This window comes from Bubalus bubalis, chromosome 11, assembly GCF_019923935.1.
Source record: "Bubalus bubalis isolate 160015118507 breed Murrah chromosome 11, NDDB_SH_1, whole genome shotgun sequence".
In the NCBI taxonomy this organism is placed as follows: Eukaryota; Metazoa; Chordata; class Mammalia; order Artiodactyla; family Bovidae; genus Bubalus; species Bubalus bubalis.
Window position 1 is genome coordinate 43,381,868 of NC_059167.1, and position 24,976 is coordinate 43,406,843.

General features: G+C 36.8%; 1 protein-coding gene across 6 annotated transcripts in view; it reads right to left on the reverse strand.

Moving 5' to 3' along the window:
* The window catches only part of GABPB1 (GA binding protein transcription factor subunit beta 1), a 68,274-nt gene that overhangs the window by 13,319 nt on the left and 29,979 nt on the right, over positions 1–24,976 (reverse strand). For 3 of the 6 annotated variants that reach the window (XM_025295573.3, XM_025295572.3, XM_025295576.3), the window contains exons 2-7: positions 21,070–21,191; positions 18,550–18,657; positions 13,380–13,547; positions 11,584–11,778; positions 9,502–9,649; positions 9,035–9,148 (exon numbers count right to left, since the gene is read on the reverse strand). In XM_025295573.3, the coding sequence (XP_025151358.1) occupies positions 9,035–9,148; positions 9,502–9,649; positions 11,584–11,778; positions 13,380–13,547; positions 18,550–18,657; positions 21,070–21,075 (739 nt within the window). In that variant the 5' untranslated portion in view covers positions 21,076–21,191. The remainder of the gene's footprint in view (positions 1–9,034; positions 9,149–9,501; positions 9,650–11,583; positions 11,779–13,379; positions 13,548–18,549; positions 18,658–21,069; positions 21,192–24,976) is intronic. The other 3 variants (XM_025295575.3, XM_025295574.3, XM_006077790.4) reach the window with 2 other exon arrangements.

Below are 24,976 nucleotides of genomic sequence, written 5' to 3' on the forward strand. Positions count from 1 at the left end.
TGGTCAATTGTGTCTAAACATCTAGAACTCATACATTATTTTCTGATGGTAAATCTCTTACCTGGCTAGGTAACTACTATGACAAATCAAATAAAGCAAAAGAACGTAAATACTAACAAGCAAAAATGAACCAAAACTAGACTGAAAATCAGATTTATTTCGTATAAGAAGATGAAATATCAGACAAAAGAAAAATATAATTCTTAAAATTATCAAGCACTATGATGGTAACTTCCAGCAAATAGAAACCTTCTTAACTTAGAGGTGAGTTAAAAGATGAAAAAGAAACGCATTCCCTCAGTTTAAATAGATGTCCACACTTAGTCCCTGACAGAGTGTATATACATATACATTTTTTATAAAGAGGTAATATTTTCTTTAAATCAAAATTTTATCAAAGCTTACTAATCAGCACCTGCTAAAATACAATTTCATAGGAGTAGCTATCATCTATAAAATTTTTCTTATCTGTTTGGGCAGAAATCAGTATACCAAGTAACACTGTGTACAAATAAAGAAAAACTTTTAAGAGGCACATGAGTTACAGATAAATAAACCTTAATGAATCTACAGACTATGACAGTGAATAATTACTCTGTTTTATATTTGAAGTGCTCAAAATGATAATATCCTTCTCATGTCAATTTGAGACATATGATTTTGACAATAGGTATCACATTTTTATTTTAATTATACCCTAATTGAACCAGAATTGAAAGAGACACGTGTATCCCAATGTTCAGCGCAGCACTGTTTATAATAGCCAGGACATGGAAGCAACCTAGATGTCCATCAGCAGACGAATGGATAAGAAAGCTGTGGTACATATACACAATCCAATATTACTCAGCCATTAAAAAGAATACATTTGAATCAGTTCTAATGAGGTGGATGAAACTGGAGCCTATTATACAGGGTGAAGTAAGCCAGAAAGAAAAACACCAATACAGTATACTAACGCATATATATGGGATTTAGAAAGATGGTAATGATAACCCTGTATGTGAGACAGCAAAAGAGACACAGATGTATAGAACAGTCTTTTGGACTCTGTAGGAGAGGGCGAGGGTGGGATGATTTGGGAGAATGGCATTGAAACATGTATAATATCATATATGAAATGAATTGCTAGTCCAGGTTCGATGCATGATACAGGGTGCTCGGGGCTGGTGTGCTGGGATGACCCAGAGGGATGGGAAGGGGAGAAAGGTGGGAGGAGGGTTCAGGATGGGGAACACATGCACACCCATGGTGGATTCATGTCAATGTTTGGCAAAAACCACTACAATATTGTAAAGTAAATAAATAAATAAAACTGAAAAAAAAATAATATAAAGAGGGAAAAAAAATTATATCCTAATTACCTGAAGCTTGCTCCTTAATAAATCAATTCTTAAAAAGATTAAGTAGCAGTATCAGTGACTCAGTTCAGTCGCTCAGTTGTGTCCGACTCCTTGCGACCCCATGGACTGCAGCAAGCCTGGCCTCCCTGTCTATCACCAACTCCTGGAGTTTATTCAAACTCATGTCCATTGAGTTGGTGATGCCATCCAACCATCTCATCCTCTGCCATCCACTTCACCTCCCACCTTCAATCTTTCCCAGCATCAGGGTCTTTTTAAATGAATCAGTTCTTTGCATCAGGTGGTCAAAGTATTGGAGTTTTAGCTTCAGCATCAGTCCTTCCAATGAATATTCCAGACAGATTTCCTTTAGGATGGACTGGTTGGATCTCCTTGCAATACGAGAATACACAAAGAAACTATACGAAAAAGATCTTCACAACCCAGATAATCACGATGGTGTGATTACTCACCTAGAGCCAGACATCCTGGAATGCAAAGTCAAGTGGGCCTTAGGAAGCATCACTGCGAACAAAACTAGTGGAGGTGATGGAATTCCAGTTGCCCTATTTCAAATCCTAAAAGATGATGCTGTGAAAGTGCTGCACTCAATATGCCAGCAAACTTGGAAAACTCAGCAGTGGCCACAGGACTGGAAAAGGTCAGTTTTCATTCCAATCTCAAAGAAAGGCAATGCCAAGAATGCTCAAACTATGGCATAATTGCACTCATCTCACACACTATACTCAAGAATGCTCAAAATTCTCCAAGCCAGGCTTCAACAGTACATGAACCATGAACTTCCAGACGACCACGCTGGATTTAGAAAAGGCAGAGGAACCAGGATCAAACTGCTAACATCTGTTGGATCATTGAAAAAGCAAGAGCTCTAGAATAACATCTATTTCCACTTTATTGACTATGCCAAAGCCTTTGACTGTGTGGATCACAATAAACTATGGAAAATTCTGAAAGAGATGGGAATATCAGACCACCCGACCTGCCTCTTGAGAAATCAGTAGGTAGATCAGGAAGCAACAGTTAGAACTGGACAGGGAACAATAGACTGGTTCCAAATCAGGAAAGGAGTATGTCAAAGCTGTATATTCACCCTGCTTATTTAACTTATATGCAAGAGTACATCATGAGAAATGCTGGGCTGGATGAAGCAATATCAACATCAGATATGCAGATGACACCACCCTTATGGCAGAAAGTGAAGAACTAAAGAGCCTCTTGATGATAGTGCAAGAGGAGAGTGAAAAAGTTGGCTTAAAACTCAACATTCAGAAAACAAAGATCATGGCATCTGGTCCCATCACTTCATGGCAAATAGATGGGGAAACAGTGGAAACAGTGACAGACTTTTATCTTTTTGGGCGCCAAAATCACTGCAGATGGTGACTGAAGCCATGAAATTAAAAGACGCTTGCTCCTTGAAAGAAAAGTTATGATCAATCTAGACAGCATATTAATCTAGACAGCACATTACTTTACCAACAAAGGTCCATCTAGTCAAAGCTATGGTTTCCCCAGTAGTCATGTATGGATGTGCGAGCTGGACTATAAATAAAGCTGAGCACTGAAGAATTTATGCTTTTGAATTGTGGTGTTGGAGAAGACTCTTCAGAGTCCCTTGGACTGCAAGGAGATCCAACCAGTCCATCTTAAAGGAAATCAGTCCTGAATATTCAGTAGAAGGACTGATGCTGAAGCTGAAACTCCAGTACTTTGGCCACCCGATGCGAAGAACTGACTCATTTGAAAAGACCCTGATGCTGGGAAAGATTGAAGGTGGGAGGAGAAGGGGATGACAGAGGATGAGATGGCTGGATGGCATCACCGACTCAATGGACATGAGTTTGAGTAAACTCTGGGAGTTGGTGATAGACAGGGAGGCCTGGCGTGCTGCCGTCCATGGGGTTGCAAAGAGTCAGACACTACTGAATGACTGAACTGAACTGTTGTTCCATGTCCAGTTCTGTTGCTTCCTGACCTGCATACATATTTCTCAGGAGGCAGATCAGGTGGTCTGGTATTCCCATCTCTTCAAGAATTTTCCACAGTTTGTGGTGATCCACATAGTCAATGGCCTTGGTGTAGTCAATAAAGCAGATGTTTTTCTGGAACTCTCTTGCTTTTTCGATGATCCAACAGATGTTGGCAATTTGATTTTTGGTTCCTCTGCCTTTTCTAAATCCAGCTTGAACATCTGGAAGTTCACAGTTCACATACTGTTGAAGCCTGGCTTGGAGAATTTTGAGCATTACTTTGCTAGCATGTGAGATGAGTGCAATTGTGCGGTAGTATGAGCATTCTTGGGAGAAGGCAATGGCACCCCACTCCAGTACTGTTGCCCGGAAAATCCCATGGATGGAAGAGCCTGGTAGGCTGCAGTCCTTGGGGTCGCTAAAAGTCGGACACGACTGAGTGACTTCACTTTCACTTTCCACTTTCATGCATTGGAGAAGTAAATGGCAACCCACCCCAGTGTTCTTGCCTGGAGAAAATCACGGACAGAGAAGCCTGGTAGGCTGCAGTCCATGGGGTTGCACAGAGTTGGACACGACTGAAGTGACTTAGTAGTAGTAGTAGTATGAGCATTCTTTGGCATTGCCTTTCTTTGGGATTGGAATGAAAACTGATCTTTTCCAGTCCTGTGGCCACTGCTGAGTTTTCCAGATTTGCTGGCATATTGAGTGCAGCACTTTCACAGCATCATCTTTTAGGATTTTAGGTCAACTGGAATTCCATCACCTCCACTAGCTTTGTTTGTAGTGATGCTTGGCCCACTTGACTTTGCATTCCAGGATGTCTGGCTCTAAGTGAGTGATCACACCATCATGATTATCTGGGTCGTGAAGACCTTTTTTTATAGTTTTTTTGTATAGTTTTTCTTTCATCTTCTTATACCAAAGTAGCAGTATACTCAACTATTAAAGCCATTAAGAAAGCCATTCCTCTAGCCTACATCTTTTCCTTAGTAGAGATTCACCTATGCACCTCATAAAGAGTTGAATAAATATTAAATTACACATAAAAATGAAATAAATAAGAAATATATATTATTCAAGCAAATCTTTGCTGTAGTACACTCACAATTTTTAGATAGTTTTTATATCCAACATATTAGTAGTAAGAAATAGACTTTTTAAAATTTGCATCAAATTCTTAAATTTTGGTGTGCCATCAGAGTCACTTTTGAGAACACATTAAAAATATAGATGTTAGGGCCTCACCCTAAACCTACTGGATCAAAATCCACTGGGAAAGAACTGGGGCAAATGAATTATTGAGAAGGTGACTCTGATTCGCACAAAATGTAAGAAAGCTGCTCTTATGATATTATCATATTAATTCAAACTACATAACTGAGAGGAGTTTAAATTAGTAGAAAACTTGAATCACAGAATATTTAAAGGAATACAGCCTTCTAATCATTGGGTACATAAATTAACAAGATCATTTCCAACTATCTCCAAGCAAAAATTCTACTAGTTTTAATAATAGAAAATGACAACTATTATATTAATGTTTGAGTTGCCTGATATTTCTCCTGAATTATCCCTTTCCAACATTATGAAGGACTTATTTTTTTTATTTTTTAAAAAAATTTTGAACTCCCCACAGGGCACGTGGGATCTTAATTCCCCAACCAAGTATCAAACTCACGTCCCCTGCGTTAGAAGAGCAGAGTCTTAACCACTGGACCACCAGGGAAGTTCCTAAAAAGGATGTTTTAAACAAGTATTTTGTAAACTCGGAGGCATACTTTTTGTTGTTGTTGTTGTTTAGTTGTCAAGTCATTTCCAACTCTTTTGCCACTCCATGGACCGCAGCCCACCAGGTTCCTCTGTGCATGGGACTTCCCAGGCAAGAACACTGGAGTGGGTTGCCATTTCCTTCTCCAGTTGATCTTCCCATCCCAGAGATTGAACCCTCATAATCCTGCTTGGCAGGCAAATTCTTCACCACTGACCCGGCAGGGTCAGGGAAGTATACTGATACTTTTATTAGAGGCTAGAAATTTTTTCACTGATTTATTTCCAAAATGAGCTAATTTAATGTATCAAAAGACAGTTGTATCCTTCCTTAAAAAGAAGTTAAAAGTAAATAACTTAGCATTTTGATTGATGTATCACTTTCTTATGAGTTTGCTGAGTAATCCCTTATATTAACCAGATGACTATTGTGACAACAAAATGACATAATGCAAATAATGCAAGTAGAGCACTCAGCACAATGACAAGCTCATAGCAAGAACCCTGTACATATTAACCATCAAAAGTGAAACTGCTGGTCACTTAGTTGCATCTGACTCTTTGCAACCCTGTGGTCTGTAGCCCACCGGGCTCCTCTGTCTATGGATTCTCCACACAAGAATACTGGAGTGGGTAACCATTCCCTTCTCCAGGAGATCTTCCCAACCCAGGGATCGAACCCAGGTCTCCTGCATTACAGGCAGATGCCAAATTAAATTTATGACTTACATCAATTGTTACATCATCTTTTTCTGGCCTCACCTGTACCAAGATAGAGCTGCTGCTGCTGCTGCTAAGTCACTTCAGTCATGTCCGGCTCTGTGCGACCCCAGAAATGGCAGCCCACCAGGCTCCTTCGTCCCTGGGATTCTCCAGGCAAGAGCACTGGAGTGGGTTGCCATTTCCTTCTCGAATGCATGAAAGTGAAAAGTGAAAGTGAAGTCGCTCAGTTGTATCCAACTCAGCGACCCCATGAACTGCAGCCCACCAGGCTCCTCCGTCCATGGGATTCTCCAGGCAAGAGTACTGGAGTGGGTTGCCACTGCCTTCTCCACTAGTAATTATTTAATATAACTATGAAAATTAGCATAGGCCTATGGACTCAGGAACTGAAAAAAAACTCTCAAAAAACCAGTAAAAATGAACATTAGCACCAAACTCATCAGGGTATAATGAGACTTATTGAATTACTTTTTTGTACTTCTATTAGACAAAGAATTATGAAAATTATGCATGGAGATTAAAAATTTAATCAAACAAATTAAATGCTTAGCAAAATAAAGGTTTATGAGGAAAGAACAAAACTGGAAATATTTAATAAAAATACTAGTAAGGAAGTAATTTAGTAACAGACTCTAATCAAACTTTGGCAATCCGAAGTTGTATTTGCTTGTAACACCAAGAAGACGGAGGTATCATTGGGTTTCACAGTGAAAGCATTATACTAGACTGATTTCCTTTATGATGTTCCCATTCAACTAACATTAAGATTTGTTTTATACATCAAAGACGCTTCTAACATAATCATGAAAGAATGTTATAAAGCCATAGTTCAAATGAAATAGCATGGTTTCCTAGACTATCATAAGCACCAATTTTCTATATGTAGGACCATATATGCCAGCTAGCCTCCATTTCAAATGCAGGTCACTTGTGGCTACAGTCTGGTTATATAGCATCAGAAGACATGTTTACTGTACTACTTAGCACCAGTAAAAGGAAAGAATCTGAGCAGACCAATTAATGTACTCAAGGTTCTTATATTTTGTTCTTCAGCCATTTAAAAAGGGCAAAAAGGAAGACATTTATTTCAACAGACTGTTTCAACAGATATACCTCAGAAGTAAAAGTAGTGATAATTACAAATATTTATTCTTATCACAAACCAAATTATAACCTGAAGAAACTGCATAGAGGAAACAGTGTACTTGGTAGTCACAGATACACAACTTAGGAATAAGTGAGACCTTGAGCACGAACTTCCTTTCATCACTAAATAGCCTTGCTACTTTATGCAAAACTATTTAACCTTCACAAAACCTCAATTTCAACATATACAAATGGAAGTATTAATTAATTTCCCAGATCCTGAGATGTCCTTGAAAAAGCATACAACATTTCTAAATTAGGATGAGTCTGACAACTGATATCAACAGAAACTAGACAGCCAAGAGGCAGAGAAATAACTTGACTGAGCATGTGCAAACCAACCTGTGAGAAGCTATTTCTTTATGTGATTACACGCCTCAGCTGAGTTGTTTACACAGGTGTCAATGTACTCACCTGAACTTAAACTTAATTCAAACTCGTAAAGTATCTTCAGAAAGATCCCACTATGACGTAGCAGTGAAATGAAAAATTATTGTGTTCACAGAAGATTGCAAGCCACATGCAATAAAAGTCAACTATTATTACCAATTCTCTCAGACTAGACCACACATAACATTTTCAAAGGTTGATGACCATTCATGGAGCCAAACGTCTAAATGCCAATACTTCCAGCTGACTTTGAAGAAAGGATGCATTTACAGTGATATGTACTTTAATAAAGGCAAAAATATTTACAAGTTTAATCAAACAGAAACCCACCAATGAAATTAACTTTCTTTGATACGCTTTTGCAATTACAAAGGTTCTGAAGAGATCCTTTGGCACAGGTCATAAAAGCCACACGTCAATAGGATGATGCACATAGCTGCTACTGTGAAAAGGGGATTCAGAAAAATCTTCAGATTCCCAAATACAAAGGTTTAGATTCAAACACTGGTTACAATGCTAAAGAAGCTGGAGAATGAAGAAATGTTTACTATCACTAGTTGGGGGTGGAGGTGTGGGGAGAAGGGAAGGGAGGGAGTTGGGAGGGAGGGAGGGAGAGAGAAAGGTGAGAGAGAGGTACTCCCTCCTCTAAAAAATACATCCTCCAGTCACCGCTTTAAAGACACAAATCCAGTAATATCTACCTTCAATCTTTCTGGTGAAGATTAAATGAGATCGTAAATAAAATGCTTGCCACAGTGCAAAGCACACACCAAACTCAACTGAACTGACCTGAAAGCACTCGCAGTAAACACGCAGTGAACTGTTGTTGTTATTAGTCACATTAAAAAAAACATTAATTTAAATAATGAAAACAACAAATTATTCTTTACTTTCATAAGCACTGTCCAAATATAGTGGCTTAAACTACAGTAAGAAAAATAATTTTGTGGAGTTTTTTTAATTCTCTAATTAAAAAAAGAATTTCACTTACATAATTACAGCAAGAACTAGTTTGGTTAAGCACTGGGTTGGCCAAAACGTTCTTTTGGGTTTTTCCATAACACCCAAACGAACTTTTTGGCCAACCGAATATAATAAGGTAAACCTTATAATATAATATAAGGTAAACCTTATCTAAATTGGCTATTAATATTGTCTGTAATCATTTAACCCCAGGTTATCCTATAATGGTAGTTGTCGGTATGCTACTTCCTGGTTTTGTCAGTCATTAAGATTTTAAGTCATTCTAATAGAACTGCCAAAATTTAAGTTATGAGAAAGACAGCAAGTTCATATATATTTATCTAATTTTTACACAAAGTCACAGACTAGTAAAACAATGCTAAACTGGGTAAGCAGATATGTTTCCCGTGAACCATACAAGTTTGTTAATAATTTTAATTAATTTTAATTGATTGCTAAATTTTTATATCCTTTTAAAACCCAGATTTTCAGCTTCCCATGAAAAAAACAGAACCTGGAGACACGGACTGAGGATCTTAATAAAATCAGCTAGAGTGGATAGCATGGGCACACTCACCCTGCCCGACTCTTCTCAGATGGCCATAAACTCAACCCTATCCCCTTTCACCTTCCAAATTTTCTTCCTGGCCTTTGTCAATATTTGAGTCTCCAACTTCTGATGTACACATTTTGACTTATTTTTCTAACCTGGAGTTTCGGAAGAATTGGACAGTGGAGCAGATGCTTCAGCTAAGGCAGCTAACGTAGCTAATACTGATGTAGAGGAGTTTCCAAACTGAACAGCAGACACACCCGTTTCATCTATAAGAAAGGAGAAAACAGGTTTGAATCTTTAAGGAATTTAATCTAGTGCATTTTTCTGGCAAACTACTTTACTTTATTCAACTGTTAAATGAAGCTTAGATAATATTAGTTTTGGGAAAACAAGCTTGGATAGCATTAGCTTTTGAAAGGTCATATTGTAAGTATGTTTTGCAGTATCACCTTTCTTTAGATTATTTTTCTCATACAAGTTTGATTTTTGCCAATTATAAGAAAGAAAACCAAGGTGGCTAATATAGTCTTACCCTTATTCTCCAACAGTCCTTTCTTAAAAGGATGTATACCTACTAAAGCATAAAATCCCAATAGCTATCCTATATGCATCTCAATACCTGTTGCCTTGGATGAATTTTCTGAAGATACCAGACCTGTTAGGTTCACCACCCCTCCAGGTCCAATGATAAACTGCGGTGTTGCAGCATGTATCGTCACAGTGTCGGGACTCTCTGGGTTTGTGTTGATTTGGTTCTGCATAGCAATCTAGACAACAAATTACCAGAGCTGTTTTTCAGAATTACAACCAGAACATACAGCACAGACTTTTAATATCATACAAACACAAATATAAAGGAACATTCTGTAATCCAAGAATTATATAATATAAATGGAAAGCTTTGTTTATGGTCTATTGAAAGTACAGAAGTAAATCATAGGTATGGACTTATATCCTAAGTTTCCTGATTAGATAAAGCAGCAAAAATCCCATGTGAGGAGAAATTAGTATCTGAGAGACTTTTACAGAACACAGTTGAGGGAACTCCCTGGTGGGCCAGTGCTTAGGACTCTGTGCTTTCAACACTAAGGGTGTAGGTTCAACTCTTGGCTAGGGAACTAAGATCTTACAAGCTGTGCAGAGGGGAAAGGAAAAAAAAAAAAAAATATATATATATATATACACACACACACACACACACACGTATGTATTACAACTGAAAGATATTCTGCTGCCCTGTAGTTAGAGAAAACAAATTATTTAAATCAAAATTTATGTTCTCTACTATGTTTGGCAATATATAACACTACCTATATAAAGCATATCCTTCCCAATTGTTCTCCATCCTCAATTCTAGGCCCCAAACTGCAGTCAGAAGAAAAAAAAATTGAAAGAAGCACAGCATGTGTTTATTTCCCTGACTATACAACATATTTTAAGTAACTAGGTGAAGTTCAATAGACTCATATGGTCTTATAGAAGAGTTCTACTGGGAAGAACAAGAAGCAATAAGTAAAGAAGATAATTTACATCAATGTTGTCTAGCTAAAGAAAAGAGAGGTAATGCTGGTTATTAGGAAAACTTGTCCAAAAGCCAAAAATAACTGTGTTCATAAACAGACTTGAGGATGGTGAAAAAAAAAACCAATCAGAATGATGAGGACTACCATTACTCACCAAGGGGACATTATTATGGTTACTTAAAAAAAACTTCAGTGGGAGGACAACAGAGTTGAAAAATGATATGGTATCCAAACATGCAATAAAATAATTAATAGAATAAAATGTCTAGAAGGGAATTCAGAACCTTAAAAACACCGAAACTCATCACTTTATCTAATCTTCTAATGTTACATGCAAAGACTATGGTCTTATAATTAGGAAAATAAACAGTAATGAACAAAAAGGAAGTGAAAGAGGAATAGGTCTGTCCAAAATAATGTCCAAAATGAAAAACTATAAGCTAAATAATACCCTGAGGAAACCAGGGTCGAAAAAGAAAAATCTATCCTGTTGTTCACTGCAGCACTATTTTCAATAGCTAGAACATGGAAGCAAGCTAGATGCCCGTCAACAGATGAATGGATAAAGAAGTTGTGGTACATATACACAATGGAATATCACTCAGCCATAAAAAGGAACACATTTGAGTCAGTTCTGATAAGGTGGATGAACCTAGAACCTATTATACAGAGTGAAGTGAGTCAGAAAGAGAAAGATAAATATTGTATTCTAACACACATATATGGAATCTAAAAAAATGGTTCTGAAGAATTTATTTACTGGGCAGCAATGGTGAAACAGACATAGAGAATAGACTTATGGACATGGGGAGAGGGAAAGAGAGGGTGAGATGTATGTAAAGAGTAACATGGAAACTTACATTACCATATGTAAAATAGATAGCCAACGGGAATTTGCTGTATGGCTCAGGAAACTCAAACAGGGGCTCTGTGTCAACCCAGAAGGATGGGATGGGGAGGGAGATGGGAGGGAGGCTCAAAAGGGAGGGGATATATGTATACCTATGGCTGATTCATGTTGAGGTTGGACAGAAAAAAAACAAAATTCTGTAAAGCAACTATACTTCAATTAAAAAATAAATTTAAAAAAAAAACCTATAAGCTAAATAGTTAAATCATTCATATGACAGAGATCTTTATTATTTTCTATTTTATTTTAAGTTAAATCCAAAAGTTACCTGTAGTATTTCTGCTAAATCTTCATTTCCATTGTCTATTGAAATATCAAATGCAGTTTTACAAAATTTACTTTGCGTGTGTACATCAGCACCATATTTGATTAAAAGTTCCACCACCTCTTGATGATTGTGTTCCGTGGCCCAATGTAAAGCTGTCATCTTCAACATGTCCTTTGCATTAACATCAGCACCATGCTATAAAAATATTTCAAAATAAGAAATTTCTAAAATATGAAATATAAAAAGTCCTGATATGAAAATACTAACCACTGTGCTTTAAACCAAGAATTTGTTACTAACATGATCAACTCTTATTTCTGTGTGCTGAATAATCCACCTGTTCCCAGAATCACCATACATCTGTTACTTAGTCAGTTTCCTATCATGCTGGCTTTCCCAACTGCCTTCTTTCTAATTTCTCAGGAATACAGCAATTATTGTTTCAGCCACTCAGTCATGAGCATGAAGGGCTAAAATGGCATAAGGAGTGAAGGAAAACCATATGGCTTCCTCCAAAAGCCTCCAGCCCCTTTACACAAAAATATCCTTTGCTTTCAAAACCAGTGCAATATAATGAATTAATAGGGATCTTTCTACAGGTACACTATTCATAATGGTAGTCACTAGACATATGTAGTCTGAATACAGATGCTGTGTATATAAATACACAGGAATTCAAAGACATCACACCAAAAAAAGCATGTAAAACATCTCAGCAATAATCTTTATACTGATTCATATTGAAATAATTTTTTATATATACTGAGTTAAATAAAATATAATATGAAAAACTTTTTCTTACTTTTTAAATGTAGTTAATAGAAAATCTAGAGTTACATGTGATTTGTATTTATGGCTTACGTATATTTTTTAGATAAGTTGATCTAGAGGCTAGAATAAAAAAGATTAAGAATATCTACATCTAACACTCTCTGTTTCAGAATTTTCTCTTTGGCATTTATATGATTAAAGAAAAAGCCCTGTCCATACTAGTTTGTTTGTTTGTTAATTATCCAAACTAACATTCCCTTCAATGTACATTTAAAATGTGTTGAGTAAAACAAAGTTACGGGTCGCTGATAGCAAAGACCAAGATCTAAGAAATCAACTGTCTGACTTAACTAAAAACATACATACAAAATTTTTCCCCCCACAAAATAAAACTTTAAGATAATTTTCATTTAAATAAATGCTTACACACAAAAAGTGAGATAACAGGCATAGAAAAGGCAGACATTCAATCAAACTGAGACAGGCTGGGACCTAAGACCCTTTGCTGCAGAGCCTACACCTGGACAAATATCTCCTCTAGCAACAGAATACAGAGAAACCATAGGGACTAAAAATAACTGCATGTGCGATTGGGGCAAATTATGAACATTAAATACAAAACGACCAAAATCCCAACTGCCACTTCTGAGGTGTTGGGAGCAAAAGCTGGGTACTATACACGTCTCCACCAAGGGGGAGGGCAGACCACTCAAGCAACCCCTCCTACCTAATGGCTGGACTGGCCCCTACCCTCACCCTATTTAAGGGACCAGCTTCTCCCTCCTCAGAGAATGAGCAAGAGAACCTGTTACCTATTTTCACTCCCTCATGCTGAAGCACAAGTCCCTAAAAAGCCCTGCCTGAATTTCTTGTCTGGTCTCTTATTAACTTCTATTGATTAAGGAGTCCAAGGACCCTGGCCAGTAACAAAACTAGTTCCCTTCTCCCTCTTACAAAACCACTATGGTTTTATAAACCTTTGTGGGCTGACTTTCAAAAGCAGAGTACAAAAAGAGAATACATACCTTAAGCAAAACTTCCACTATGCTGGCGTGGCCCTCAGAGGCGGCCATATGCAATGGCGTTCGGTCCACTTTGGTTCTGGCATCTCTACTTACACCAGCTCGGAGTAGTACTTCTGTGGTGGAATAATGTCCATACTGTGCTGCCAGATGAAGTGGAGAAGTTCCCAGCTACACCACAAGGAAAAAACAAAAACAAAAAAAACCCACATGTATAGTCATTTTTAAATATACTTCTATTTCTACCTTCTATTTTATATATTGTGTCTACAGAGCAAGCAGATTATCTTTTTATCAAATGTTAACAACAGTAATTCAAAACTGAAAAGGAGTAATTTTTGCTGATCACAGTCTCTTCAAAGGAACCTTCAAGAAGTCCCATTCGTTTCTCAGTGAGGAAGAAAAGTCAATATTTTATTTGATTCAAACGTGCTGTATTTTTTTATCAGATAAATAGTCTAAACAAAATTAATTTCATCAGCAATTAGAGTTTGAGAAATTTTTGAGTACTAGGATGTTTTCCCTATACTACTCACACAAAACTTCATCTATGAAACTCATATCAAATAAATGTTAGTGTATATTTTTACATTAAACTGTTTCATAGGAATTACAGCACCTCAGTAATCTTTTTAAAGGAGTTCATACAGTCATTTTTCAAGGGAAAAATCTGATCTGAGGTGCATTGCCAAAGGTGAGTTAAGACAGATCCAAAATTCACAGCAGAAACTAACACAACACTGTAAATCAACTATTCAGTTCAGTTCAGTTCAGTTGCTCAGTCATGTCCGACTCTTTGCGACGCCATGAACTGCAGCACACCAGGCCTCCCTGTCCATCACCAACTATATGTGCCAATAAAATTTTTTTAAAAAGAACCAAAACAGAGCCCAGTTCTCCTGAAATTGATTCCATGTGGTCCAGTCACTACATTAACACAACATTCATACAGGGGAAATACATACTAATATGTGAAGAAGAGCTTTATCAGAGGTATAATTTTTAACAGGTCAAAATTAGAATTATATGATATCCCAAGCATTTAGAAGCACAGAAAGTCCCTACAGCTCTATGATTATCAAGGCATTCATTTTAAAGAGCCAAGATAGTTCACTAGAACACGTGACTTGCTAACACCACTGCAGTAATAATAGCAACGAAGGCTGCTGTTTCCATAGCAAGCACTATTCTAAGGCCTTTACACTTATCTCATTCAATCTCCTTATAACATAGGTACTATTACTATCCTCATTTGGCAGTAAAAGAAACTAAGCACAAAGAGGTTATTAATATGCCTGAAGTCACACAGCAAGAGTCATACTACAAAGCTAGGCATGTGCTCTTAATACATGGTAAAAATGGAAATCACTTACCCTGGGAATACTTATTTTAGTACTATTAAAAGCCTTGTATTTTTAACAGATGGTCATTCCAGCAGATCAAAGAATATTCTTAAACAGTCCTTTCTTTCTCCATATTCTATTCTGTTTCTTAAACTGGCCCTTTCTATACTCTTATATTCTGATATTTAATAAGTATCTCAGCAGCCCATTTAGCAGCCATGAGCTCTACTTAGTATGCTATAAGGTTTATTTTTTCTTCTTGAGACCTTACCTTTTTGGTTGATGATACAAAAAATACATATATATATTCATACATATATGTAGTTTAAAGGGGAAAAATAAGGTAAACACCATCACAGTCTAGAAATAAAACATTACCAAAATTTAAAATCTTTCTACATGCCACTCCCTAAAAAACCCTTCCCTTAATCCATGAAGTGGGATAAACATTGTTTTACTTTGCTTTTTTTATTATTACTATATATCTCTAAGTAATATACTTTGGTTCTGCCTGCTGAGCTTTACTTAAATAGAATCACATTTCATGTATTTCCCTGAGACTTGCCTTCTTTTGCTTAACATCCTAAGATTCACCCATGTTGATGAATTGAAGTGTGGTTCACCAATTTTCTCTGCTTTGTAACTTTCTACCAAGTGAATAAGCCACAATTAATTTAACCAATCTATTGCTGAACATTAAAATTTCTAGTTTTTTGATATTATGAATAATGCTGCTACTAAAAATAGTCTTATACATGTCTCAAGTATATTAACAAGAGTTTCCTTTGGGAATATTCTTTGAAGTTCAATAGCTATTCCTTAGGGCAGGTACATATTCAGACTTACAAGGTACTGCCAAATTGTCCTCCAAAATGTTTGTATCAATATATGAATCTCCTCACCAATAGCTGGTACTGCCAGACTTCTTAATTTTGTTTTTGCTAATCTGGTGAATATGCAATAGTATTTCATGATTTTACTTTGCATTTGCCCAATTTTAATGTACCTGAGCACCTTTTCATGTTTATTGATCATTTAAACTTTCACTTTAGTAAAGTACCATATCAAGCCATTTGCCCTACCTCCTTTGTCATTACTGTCATGGGAATTTCTATGTATTATTGACATTAATTTTTCTTAAGGTTTTTTGGTGTTTTTTCAAGGTTTTTTTTTAATGGAAGTATAACTGATTTACAGTATTATATTAGTCTCAGGTATATAGCCTAGTGATTCAGTATTTCTATAGATTATACTTCATTAAAAGTTATTATAAAATAATGGCTACAATTCCCTGTGTTATACAATATATCTTTGTTGCATATCTATTTTATACATAGTTTGTATCTCTTAATCCTATATCCTATTTTGTCCCTCCTGGCTTCTCTCTCCCTACTAGTTTGTTTTCTATATCTGTGAGTCCAGTTTCTATTTTGCTATATATATTTATAGAATCCATAAACAAGTGGGATCATACAGTATTTATCTTTCTCTAACTTACATTGCTGCAAATGGCAGAATCTCATTCTCTTTTATAGCTGAGTAATATTCCACATCTTCTGTATCCATTTTTGTATTGGTAGACACTCAGATTTCTTTTATATCTTGGCTATTATAAATAGCAGTGCTATGAACATTGGGGTGCATGCAGCTCTTCAAATTTAGAGTTTTCATTTTTTCCAGATAAGATACCCAGGAGTGGAACTGCTAGATCATACTAGCAGTATGGTACTAGTGGAATTGCTGGATAGTTCTATTTTTCATTCTTTGTGGAACCTCCACACCATTTTCCATAGTGAATGCACCAGTTTACTTCCCCATCAACAGTGTACAAGAATTTCCTTTTCTCCACATTCTAGCCAATATTTATGTGAAGATTTTTTTGATAACAGCCATTCTAACAGGTGTGAGGCAATACCTCATTGGTGTTTCGAAGGCTTTTTTTTGTCTTGATGTACTACAGGATCACTATGATGTGTCTAGATGTGTACTGATTGTTTTTATTGATCCTGCTGGAGATTTACTGGGTTACTTGAATCTGTGAGCTTCCATCTTTCACCAGTCTTGGAAAATCTAAACCATTATTTTTAAAAATAATTTCATCCCTATTCTCCCTCTCCTTGTAGATTTATGATCAGATATATGTTAGACTTTCTCACACACTAGCCTTCATGACTCCTGACATCATTCATATTTTCTGTTCTTCTCTGTGCTACACTGTTGATGATTTTTATTTACTAATTTTCTCTTCAGCTGCTCCTCATCTGTTGTTAAAATTTTATCTACAGTCCTTATAAGTCTGCTTAATGCTATCAGTTGTTCCAGTGGGTTATTATCCAAGTTGCTTTGTGTCCCTGTGTCTTCAGTTATTTCTGACCATTCCTTTTCCGTGGAATTTCATTTGTGGATATAAAGACTGGGATGAAGTAGGTCCCTCCAAAAAGGATATTCATTTGCTCATGTCAGAGACCTGGGGAAACTTCTAGTCCAAAGATCACTTTAAATTCATTTTTCACTTCACGGTTTTGCAGAATATATAAGTATTTATGAGTTAAGGCCACAAATGTTTGACTCCAAATTCACATCAACAAAAATTTTCCTCTCTCCGTTTGGTACTTAGATCAGGCCGGTTGATTTGTCTTGCAGTATCCAACAACAGGGGCAAGGGCAGGCAGGAGGAAGGAAGGGTATTTCTGGTTTACCCTTACCATGAAGGTACATCTCTCTGGGATTCCAGTATTATGGGGAAAGTATCTCTATAAGACTTCTCTGTGTGAGCAGTCTCAGGCCTTCCTCTAAAGTCACCTATGCCAGGGAGGTGGGAAAACCAACAAGCAAATAAATGTACTGAGTCAGCAAATGTTCTAAGTGTGAAATTTCTCTGGCTCTGGCCTTCGCTTGATTTTTCAGGTTGATAATCCCTGTCTAACTCATTGGTGCACTAACAATTTTTTTTTTTAATATTCAGTCAAAAAATCTTTATCTTTTAAAGACAGGTGCTGGAATCTATGGATGAAACAAAATGATTCCTGAAATTTACTTTAAAATAATACAAAATAAAGAAAGTAAATGGGACTACAGAGAAAACAAGACTCATCTGATTTGACAATTTTTGAAGGGTATGCAGAGGTTAATGTGTTTGAAATTTTCCATAATAAAAAAATTTGTTCTGAATAAAAAATAAAAAAGAACATGGAACAAGTAAGCTAAAAACAACAAAATCAAAACTCTGAAATTTTTAGGCATTACCAGTGGGAGAATTAATCCAGATTCTTAACCCTCCATACTACCAAGAACATCCCTTTTGATTTACCTGCAGAATTGAATAGTTATGGTTTTTATCTTCTTCACAATTGCCTTCTATAATTACTAAGAACCCCTTCCCATATCTTTCTTCCTTCTGGGTCATGTTTGTAATAGTTTCACAAGTATCAATTGAAATGCAAACATTTTTACTTTTTAGAATCAATTATAACATTAACACCAAATTTGTTTTTTCTGAATTATAAATTCTACCTATGCTATTTATAAGGCCTTTAAATTAAATCTCAAGCAGCTACCTTTTACATTCATCCTACATTACTGAAATGCATAATTTAAGGAAAAATCCATGGTTGGACAGAATATTTAGATAAGGTTGTCCAATATTTTTTTAAAAAAACTGTATTAAAAAAAGCTAGCTATAAGTCTAAAACTGCAAACAAATTTGCAAAGAAAAAAATTACTTTTCACCATTTATAAACACAATACTGACTAAACTTTTAACTGGAAAAACAAAAAGTGAGAACAGGAAGAAAGAAAAAAAACCCCACAACATTAAAATCATTCTTTACCCAGTCTGTAGTAAAAGGAGCTCCATTAGCCATCAAAATACGAACTTCATCATCTTGACCTGCTCGTGCCGCTTCTAAAAGCTTCTTTCCCAAATCTACCAGGGACATCTAAACAAAACACAGATGAATTTAACATCTCCATTTATATATTATGACATGACTTCTTTCCCCTTCTATCTTTATTAATAAGTCATTTCTCAATTATCTCTTTAAAAGGTTGTGATATAGTTAATCTGAAACTACAGATCACACAAAAGTAATTTTTATTTGAACTTTGGAAGCAGATTTTTCTTTCTTATTAAATTTTTACATAGGGTAATAAAATTAGTTTGAATTCTCTGAACATAGCTAGTAAAAAAAAAAACAAAATAGAAGAGGTAAGAGGTAGAGAAAGCTTGTCTAGAATTAATACTAGCAACAAACTGTTTTCACTGGAGGAGTTGCAGCAATAAAATTATCTCGCAAATATAAACATAAATAAAGTAAATACATTACCCTCTTTAACTGGTAAAAATTTAAAATAAATCTATCATAATTTTCTTTTGTAACAGTAAATGTGCTCAGAATTTGAAAATAAGTATTTTCAATCCTTGTACAGGGATTTGCATGTATGTTCTTTCAGAAAAGGCACAATTTACATGTAATGACAATAAGGAAAAGAGAGTCTAACGGTATTATCAATAGAGTATGTGTCTCACTAAGCATCTATAAAGTAAGTATGCCCTGTAACTGAAATCCTGAATACAAGATACACAAGGTATCTGAAAAAAACTAACGTCACAGTCTAGGGAGTGGGTGGGTGTGTGTATTGTCTTGAATAAGAAATACTGAAATATCTGTTGGGGAAAGAGCATAACAGGAATATGTAGCACAAGAAAGATTTTAAAGTATCAGAAATGCTCAAATCCAAGGGAGAAGAAAGTTCCCAAATCCAGAAAGACTATTCAATAATGTTATATGTAGCCACAGGAAAGGCAACAGGTAGAATTTGAAGGTTGTGTGGAAGGGAAGATAGACAACACCTTAAATTTACACAAGAAACATGACTGGCACATGAATTTGTCTCAAAAAGTGAATACTGTTTGAGTTGAGGGGAAATAAATTATAAGAGAGGAGTGTCAGCTTGATTAGTGTATCCCAGTCTGCTATGAACAAGTATTATCTAGGAAGAGGGGAAAGGCGTATGTGTGTGAGAAGGATGTCGACAGAGCTCAGAGAGGCTATTTATACCAGAAAGGAGCAGAATGCATCACACATAGGTGTTAGGAAATCTAAAAGGGCTGATTAAAAAATGTCCCCAAAAGAACACGTTTGTGCTTAAATTATTCTATTTTTTAGTAGATTTCATAACATAGAAATACCAAACAGAAAGAGTAACCAGGAATAGATGTTAATACTGGGTGACTAGGTGAGATGTTTATGTCCAAAACAGGCATTTGTCACTAGACAGGAAAGAATTTCTTATAGCTGTTCAATTTGTATGAATACAAATAATTCATAATATAACCTATGTGAAAAATGAGAAAAACAACCATATGCTCTTGTGGATTTTATGTGGGGGGGTTTCATATGCCTTTTTGTGACACAACATTTTCACTCTTGAATTTCTGATATTCTTTTCTTTTTCCTCCCATTCTCTTATTCATACCTTGCTGTAGTCACCGGAACCCAAAATGTTCCATTATCTCACTAAAAGTACTAAAATCAAAAGAGGTTATTGTTCTTCAATGAAGAATTTTTCCTAGGGAATATGTACCAGCTGGATGTGAATTAACATCATATTCACTAGGCAAAGAAGCTACAATAATAACGTCCTACACTAAAGGCTGCTGCTGCTGCTAAGTCACTTCAGTCGTGTCCGACTCTGTGCAACCCCATAGACGGCAGCCCACCAGGCTCCGCCGTCGCTGGGATTCTCCAGGCAAGAACACTGGAGTGGGTCGCCACTTCCTTCTCCAATGAATGAAAGTGAAAAGGGAAAGTGAAGTCGCTCAGTCATGTCCGACTCTTCGCAAACCCATGGACTGCAGCCTACCAGGCTCCTCCATCCATGGGATTTTCCAGGCAAGAGTACTGGAGTGGATAAGGTAAAAAAGAAAGACCCCTGTTCTACAGAGGCAGAGCAAAATCTAAACTGGCCATACTAACAAAGATAGTAATGGATGACCAAAATTTCATATTAACCTGCTTTTACAATGAAATAAGTCTTTCCCCCAAATATGCATTTTAAAATATGTCTTCAGTTCAGTTCAGTCACTCAGTCGTGTCTGACTCTTTGCAACCCCATGAATCGTAAGCACGCCAGGCCTCCCTGTCCATCACCAACTCCCCAAGTTCACTCAAACTCATGTCCATCGAGTCAGTGATCCCATCCAGCCATCTCATCCTCTGTCGTCCCCTTCTTACATAGTAATAAATCAATTTGCATTCATTCAGCACACATACTGCCTGATGGACCCTTTGGCTATATGGAGGCATTTTAGGGATTACTTGGGAGGAAGGATGGGATGAATACTTAACCTTCATTTAAAGGGCAAGTGTCAGGGATACTAGAGGTCCAGCAATGCAGGGAACAATCCAGTATGGCAAAGAACTGTCACATGTTGGCTGACTTTCAAAGGTCCCACTGAATATATCTAAAACTAGAAATAAATAATAAGTAAACAAAATGTATTTTCCCACAGTATTAATGTATCCCAAATTTTCTAGAATGCAACAATTCATCTTTCATTCAGAACTTTAAGAGTTTTTCACCATTTTGGAAAATGATGCCACCAATGCCAATACCACTTGGGTACCTGAATCGCCAATATAATACTATATTGTAAGCAGCTTTCACAGTTATTACATTCATAGTGATTCTATGTACAGGTACAAGCATTTCACTACCTTCTGCTTCATCTAGTGTAATCTGCTCCAGTACTTACATATTGAAATACACATATTATTATAAATTGCTTTCCTTCTACTTCCCTTTATATTGAAATTAGGGAGATACAAAGATTTTTAAGTTGTACAGATAATATTAACTATAGCTTTCATTTCAAGCTAGGAGAGTAGGCAAAATAAAATATTTATTATAAAAGCAAAACTAATGAATATATAAGATTGAAAAATCAACAGAAGAACATACATGTGAGATCAAGTAAGACCAAAGTCAAAGATGCTCTAATTTTCTTGTCAAGATAGTAAAAGTTAAGATGATAAAAATACTAAAATATAGCAATTTCACTCATACTTCTCACCAGACAGGAACCATGAACACCACAGTAGAATAATTCCGACCCTTAGAGGAGCTCAATTTTGTTAGGACAACAAAATTGACCAAGGGGACCATAGCTCCACATCAAGCCATCAGTTTACTTACTTCATTATCTATATATTAAATCCTCAGAGATAAAGAGTTAGATTTATATAAAACCACTTAAAGACTTAGCAGAAAAGACTGCTTTTTTGCTTTGGCAAAGTGGCAAATATCTTTCCCACAAGCAAATGGAGAAGCCTAATTCAATTCAATAAATTTTAATGAAGGTTTAAAATATTTACTGAAAATATATATGTGTATGGTACTGAATGCCATTTAGTTTAAAACTCTCTTCTTCTTGAGAAGAAAACAAAACAAAATCCACTGCAAAAAATTCCCTCTTGAATTTCTCTACTATTTCTAAAACAGCTTATCATAATCTGATATAAACCATTTTTAAAATCCAATTAAAATGTATGTTAATAAGATCTATAGTGAGTGCTAAGTCACTTCAGTCGTGTCCGACTCTGTGCGACCCCAGAGACAGCAGCCCACCAGGCACCCCCGTCCCTGGGACTCTCCAGGCAAGAACACTGGAGTGGGTTGCCATTTCTTTCTCCAATGCATGAAAGTGAAAAGTGAAAGTGAACTTACTGAACTAGCTACTTTTGCTCAAAAGTACCTGCTGAGAGGGCCATCTAGTGGTAACAGAACTTACTACCAGTAATTTGTTTTGAATTTCTGTAATTCATAGTTTAACAGTAGCCACAGGACTGGAAAAGGTCAGTTTTCATTCCAAACCCAAAGAAAAGCAATGTCAAAGAATATTCAAACTACCACACAATTGCATTCATCTTACACGCTAGCAAAGTAATGCTCAAAATTCTCCAAGCTAGACTTCAACAGTACGTGAACCAAGAACTTCCAGATGTTCAAGCTGGATTTAGAAAAGGCACAGGAACCAGAGATCAAATTGCCAACATCCATTTGATCATAGAAAAAGCAAGAGAATTTTAGAAAAACATCTATTTCTGCTTCTTTGACTACACTAAAGCCTTTGACTGTGAGTATCACAACAAACTGGAATATTCTTCAAGAGACAGGAATGTCAGACCACCTTACCTGCCACCTGAGAAACCTGTATACAGGTCAAGAAATAACAGTTAGAACCAGACATGGAACAAGAGACTGGCTCCAAATTGGGAAAGGAGTACGTCAAGGCTGTATATTGTCACCCTGCTTATTTAACTTATATGCAGGGTACATCATGTGAAATGCCAAGGTGGATGAAGCACAAGCTGGAATCAAGATTGCCAGGAGAAATATCAATAACCTCAGATATGCAGATGACACCACCCTTATGGCAGAAAGCAAACAGAACTAGAGAGCCTCTTGATGAAAGTGAAAGAGCAGTGACAAAGCTGGCATAAAACTCAACATTCAAAAACAAAAATCATAGCATCCGGTCCTATCACTTCATGGCAAACAGATGGGGAAACAATGGAAACTGTGACAAACAATTTTCCTGGCCTCCAAAATCACTGCAGATGGTGACTGCAGCCATGAAATTAAAAGATGCTTGCTACTTGAAGGAAAAGCTATGAACAACCTAGACAGCATAGTAAAAACCTGAGACATTACTTTGCCAACAAAGGTCCATCTAGTCAAAGCTATGGTTTTTCCAGTAGTCATGTATGGATGTGAGAGTTGGACCATAAAGAAAGCTGAGTGCTGAAGAATTGATGCTTTTGAACTGTGATGTGGAGAAGACTCTTAAGAGTCCCTTGGACTGCAAGGAGATCAATCCAGTCCATCCTAAAGGAAATCAGTCCTGCCTATTCATTGGAATGACTGATGCTGAAGCTGAAACTCCAATACTTTGGCCACCTGATGGGAAGAACTGACTCATTTGAAAAGACCTGATGCTGGGAAAGATTGAAGGCAGGAGGAGAAGGGGACGACAGAAGATGAGATGGTTGGATGGTATCACTGACTCAACCGACATGAGTTTGAGTAAGCTCCAGGAGTTAGTGATGGACAGAGAAACCTGGCATGCTATGTAGTCCATGGGGTCGCAAAGAGTTGGACACGACTGAGTGACTGAACTTAACTGAGAGTTCTTACGGAGAGCGGAGGTGCTACTATGGCTTTCAGTGGGGCTGGCGTGACTGCTGCGGCCTCAGCAAATGAAGCTCCCCAAATTCCAGACAACATTGGGAGACTGGCTTCAGGGCATCTACCGCTTTGGCATCGACAGGAATGACTTCCAGAGGAACTCGATTCTCAATTTGGGACTCTTTGCTGCAAGAGTGTGGCTGGCCAGAAATTTGAGTGACATTGACCTAATGGCACCTCAGCCTGGGTCTAGCTGTGAAGACACATAGAACCCCTGTGTGGTACTCGATCCTTTCAAAAACAGCCTCCAATCTGTGACCACCACAAGACTTGCCCTGATGGTGGCCGAAGTTTGATTCAGATGGCACGTTCCCTTCTCTGCCTGACTTCCTTTCTTTGCTGAGTCCGCTCATGACACCCTTCTCTGGTCAGCATGCAGGCTTCAGCTTAAGTGTTGTCTTCTATTCTGTAAAATGCTGTACATAGATCCTAAGTTTCTGCAGGGGATGACCTTTGCTCTTATCCTGAGGAATAATCTAATGGCATTTTAACAAATAAAGCATGTACACAAAAAAAGAAAAGACCCTGATGCTGGGAAAGATTGAAGGCAGGAGGAGAAGGGGATGACAGAGGATGAGATGGTTGGATGGCATCACCGACTTGATGGCCATTGAGTTTGAGCAAGCTCCAGGAGTTGATGATGGACAGGGAAGCCTGGCGTGCTGCAATCCATGGGGTCACAAAGAGGCAGAAACCACTGAGTGACTGAACTGAACGGAATTCATAGTTCAAAAAGCTATTGTGAGAATTACAGCTTTTACTGGACATGAAAACTCTCTATAAAACTGAAGTATTAGTTCCATGTGAACTGTTATTAACACTCAAAAAAGAAAATGAATTAAAACACTTAGAAAATGTAAGCCTACTATAATATACTTAATAATAAACTTTGTCTCATTCAAAATTTTAGAATAAAATGTGCAATATCACCCCCATGCTCAATGAGTACAATTATAAACCCAATAAAATTCTTCTAGTTTTTCATCAAGAAATTTAACACTATGTGTA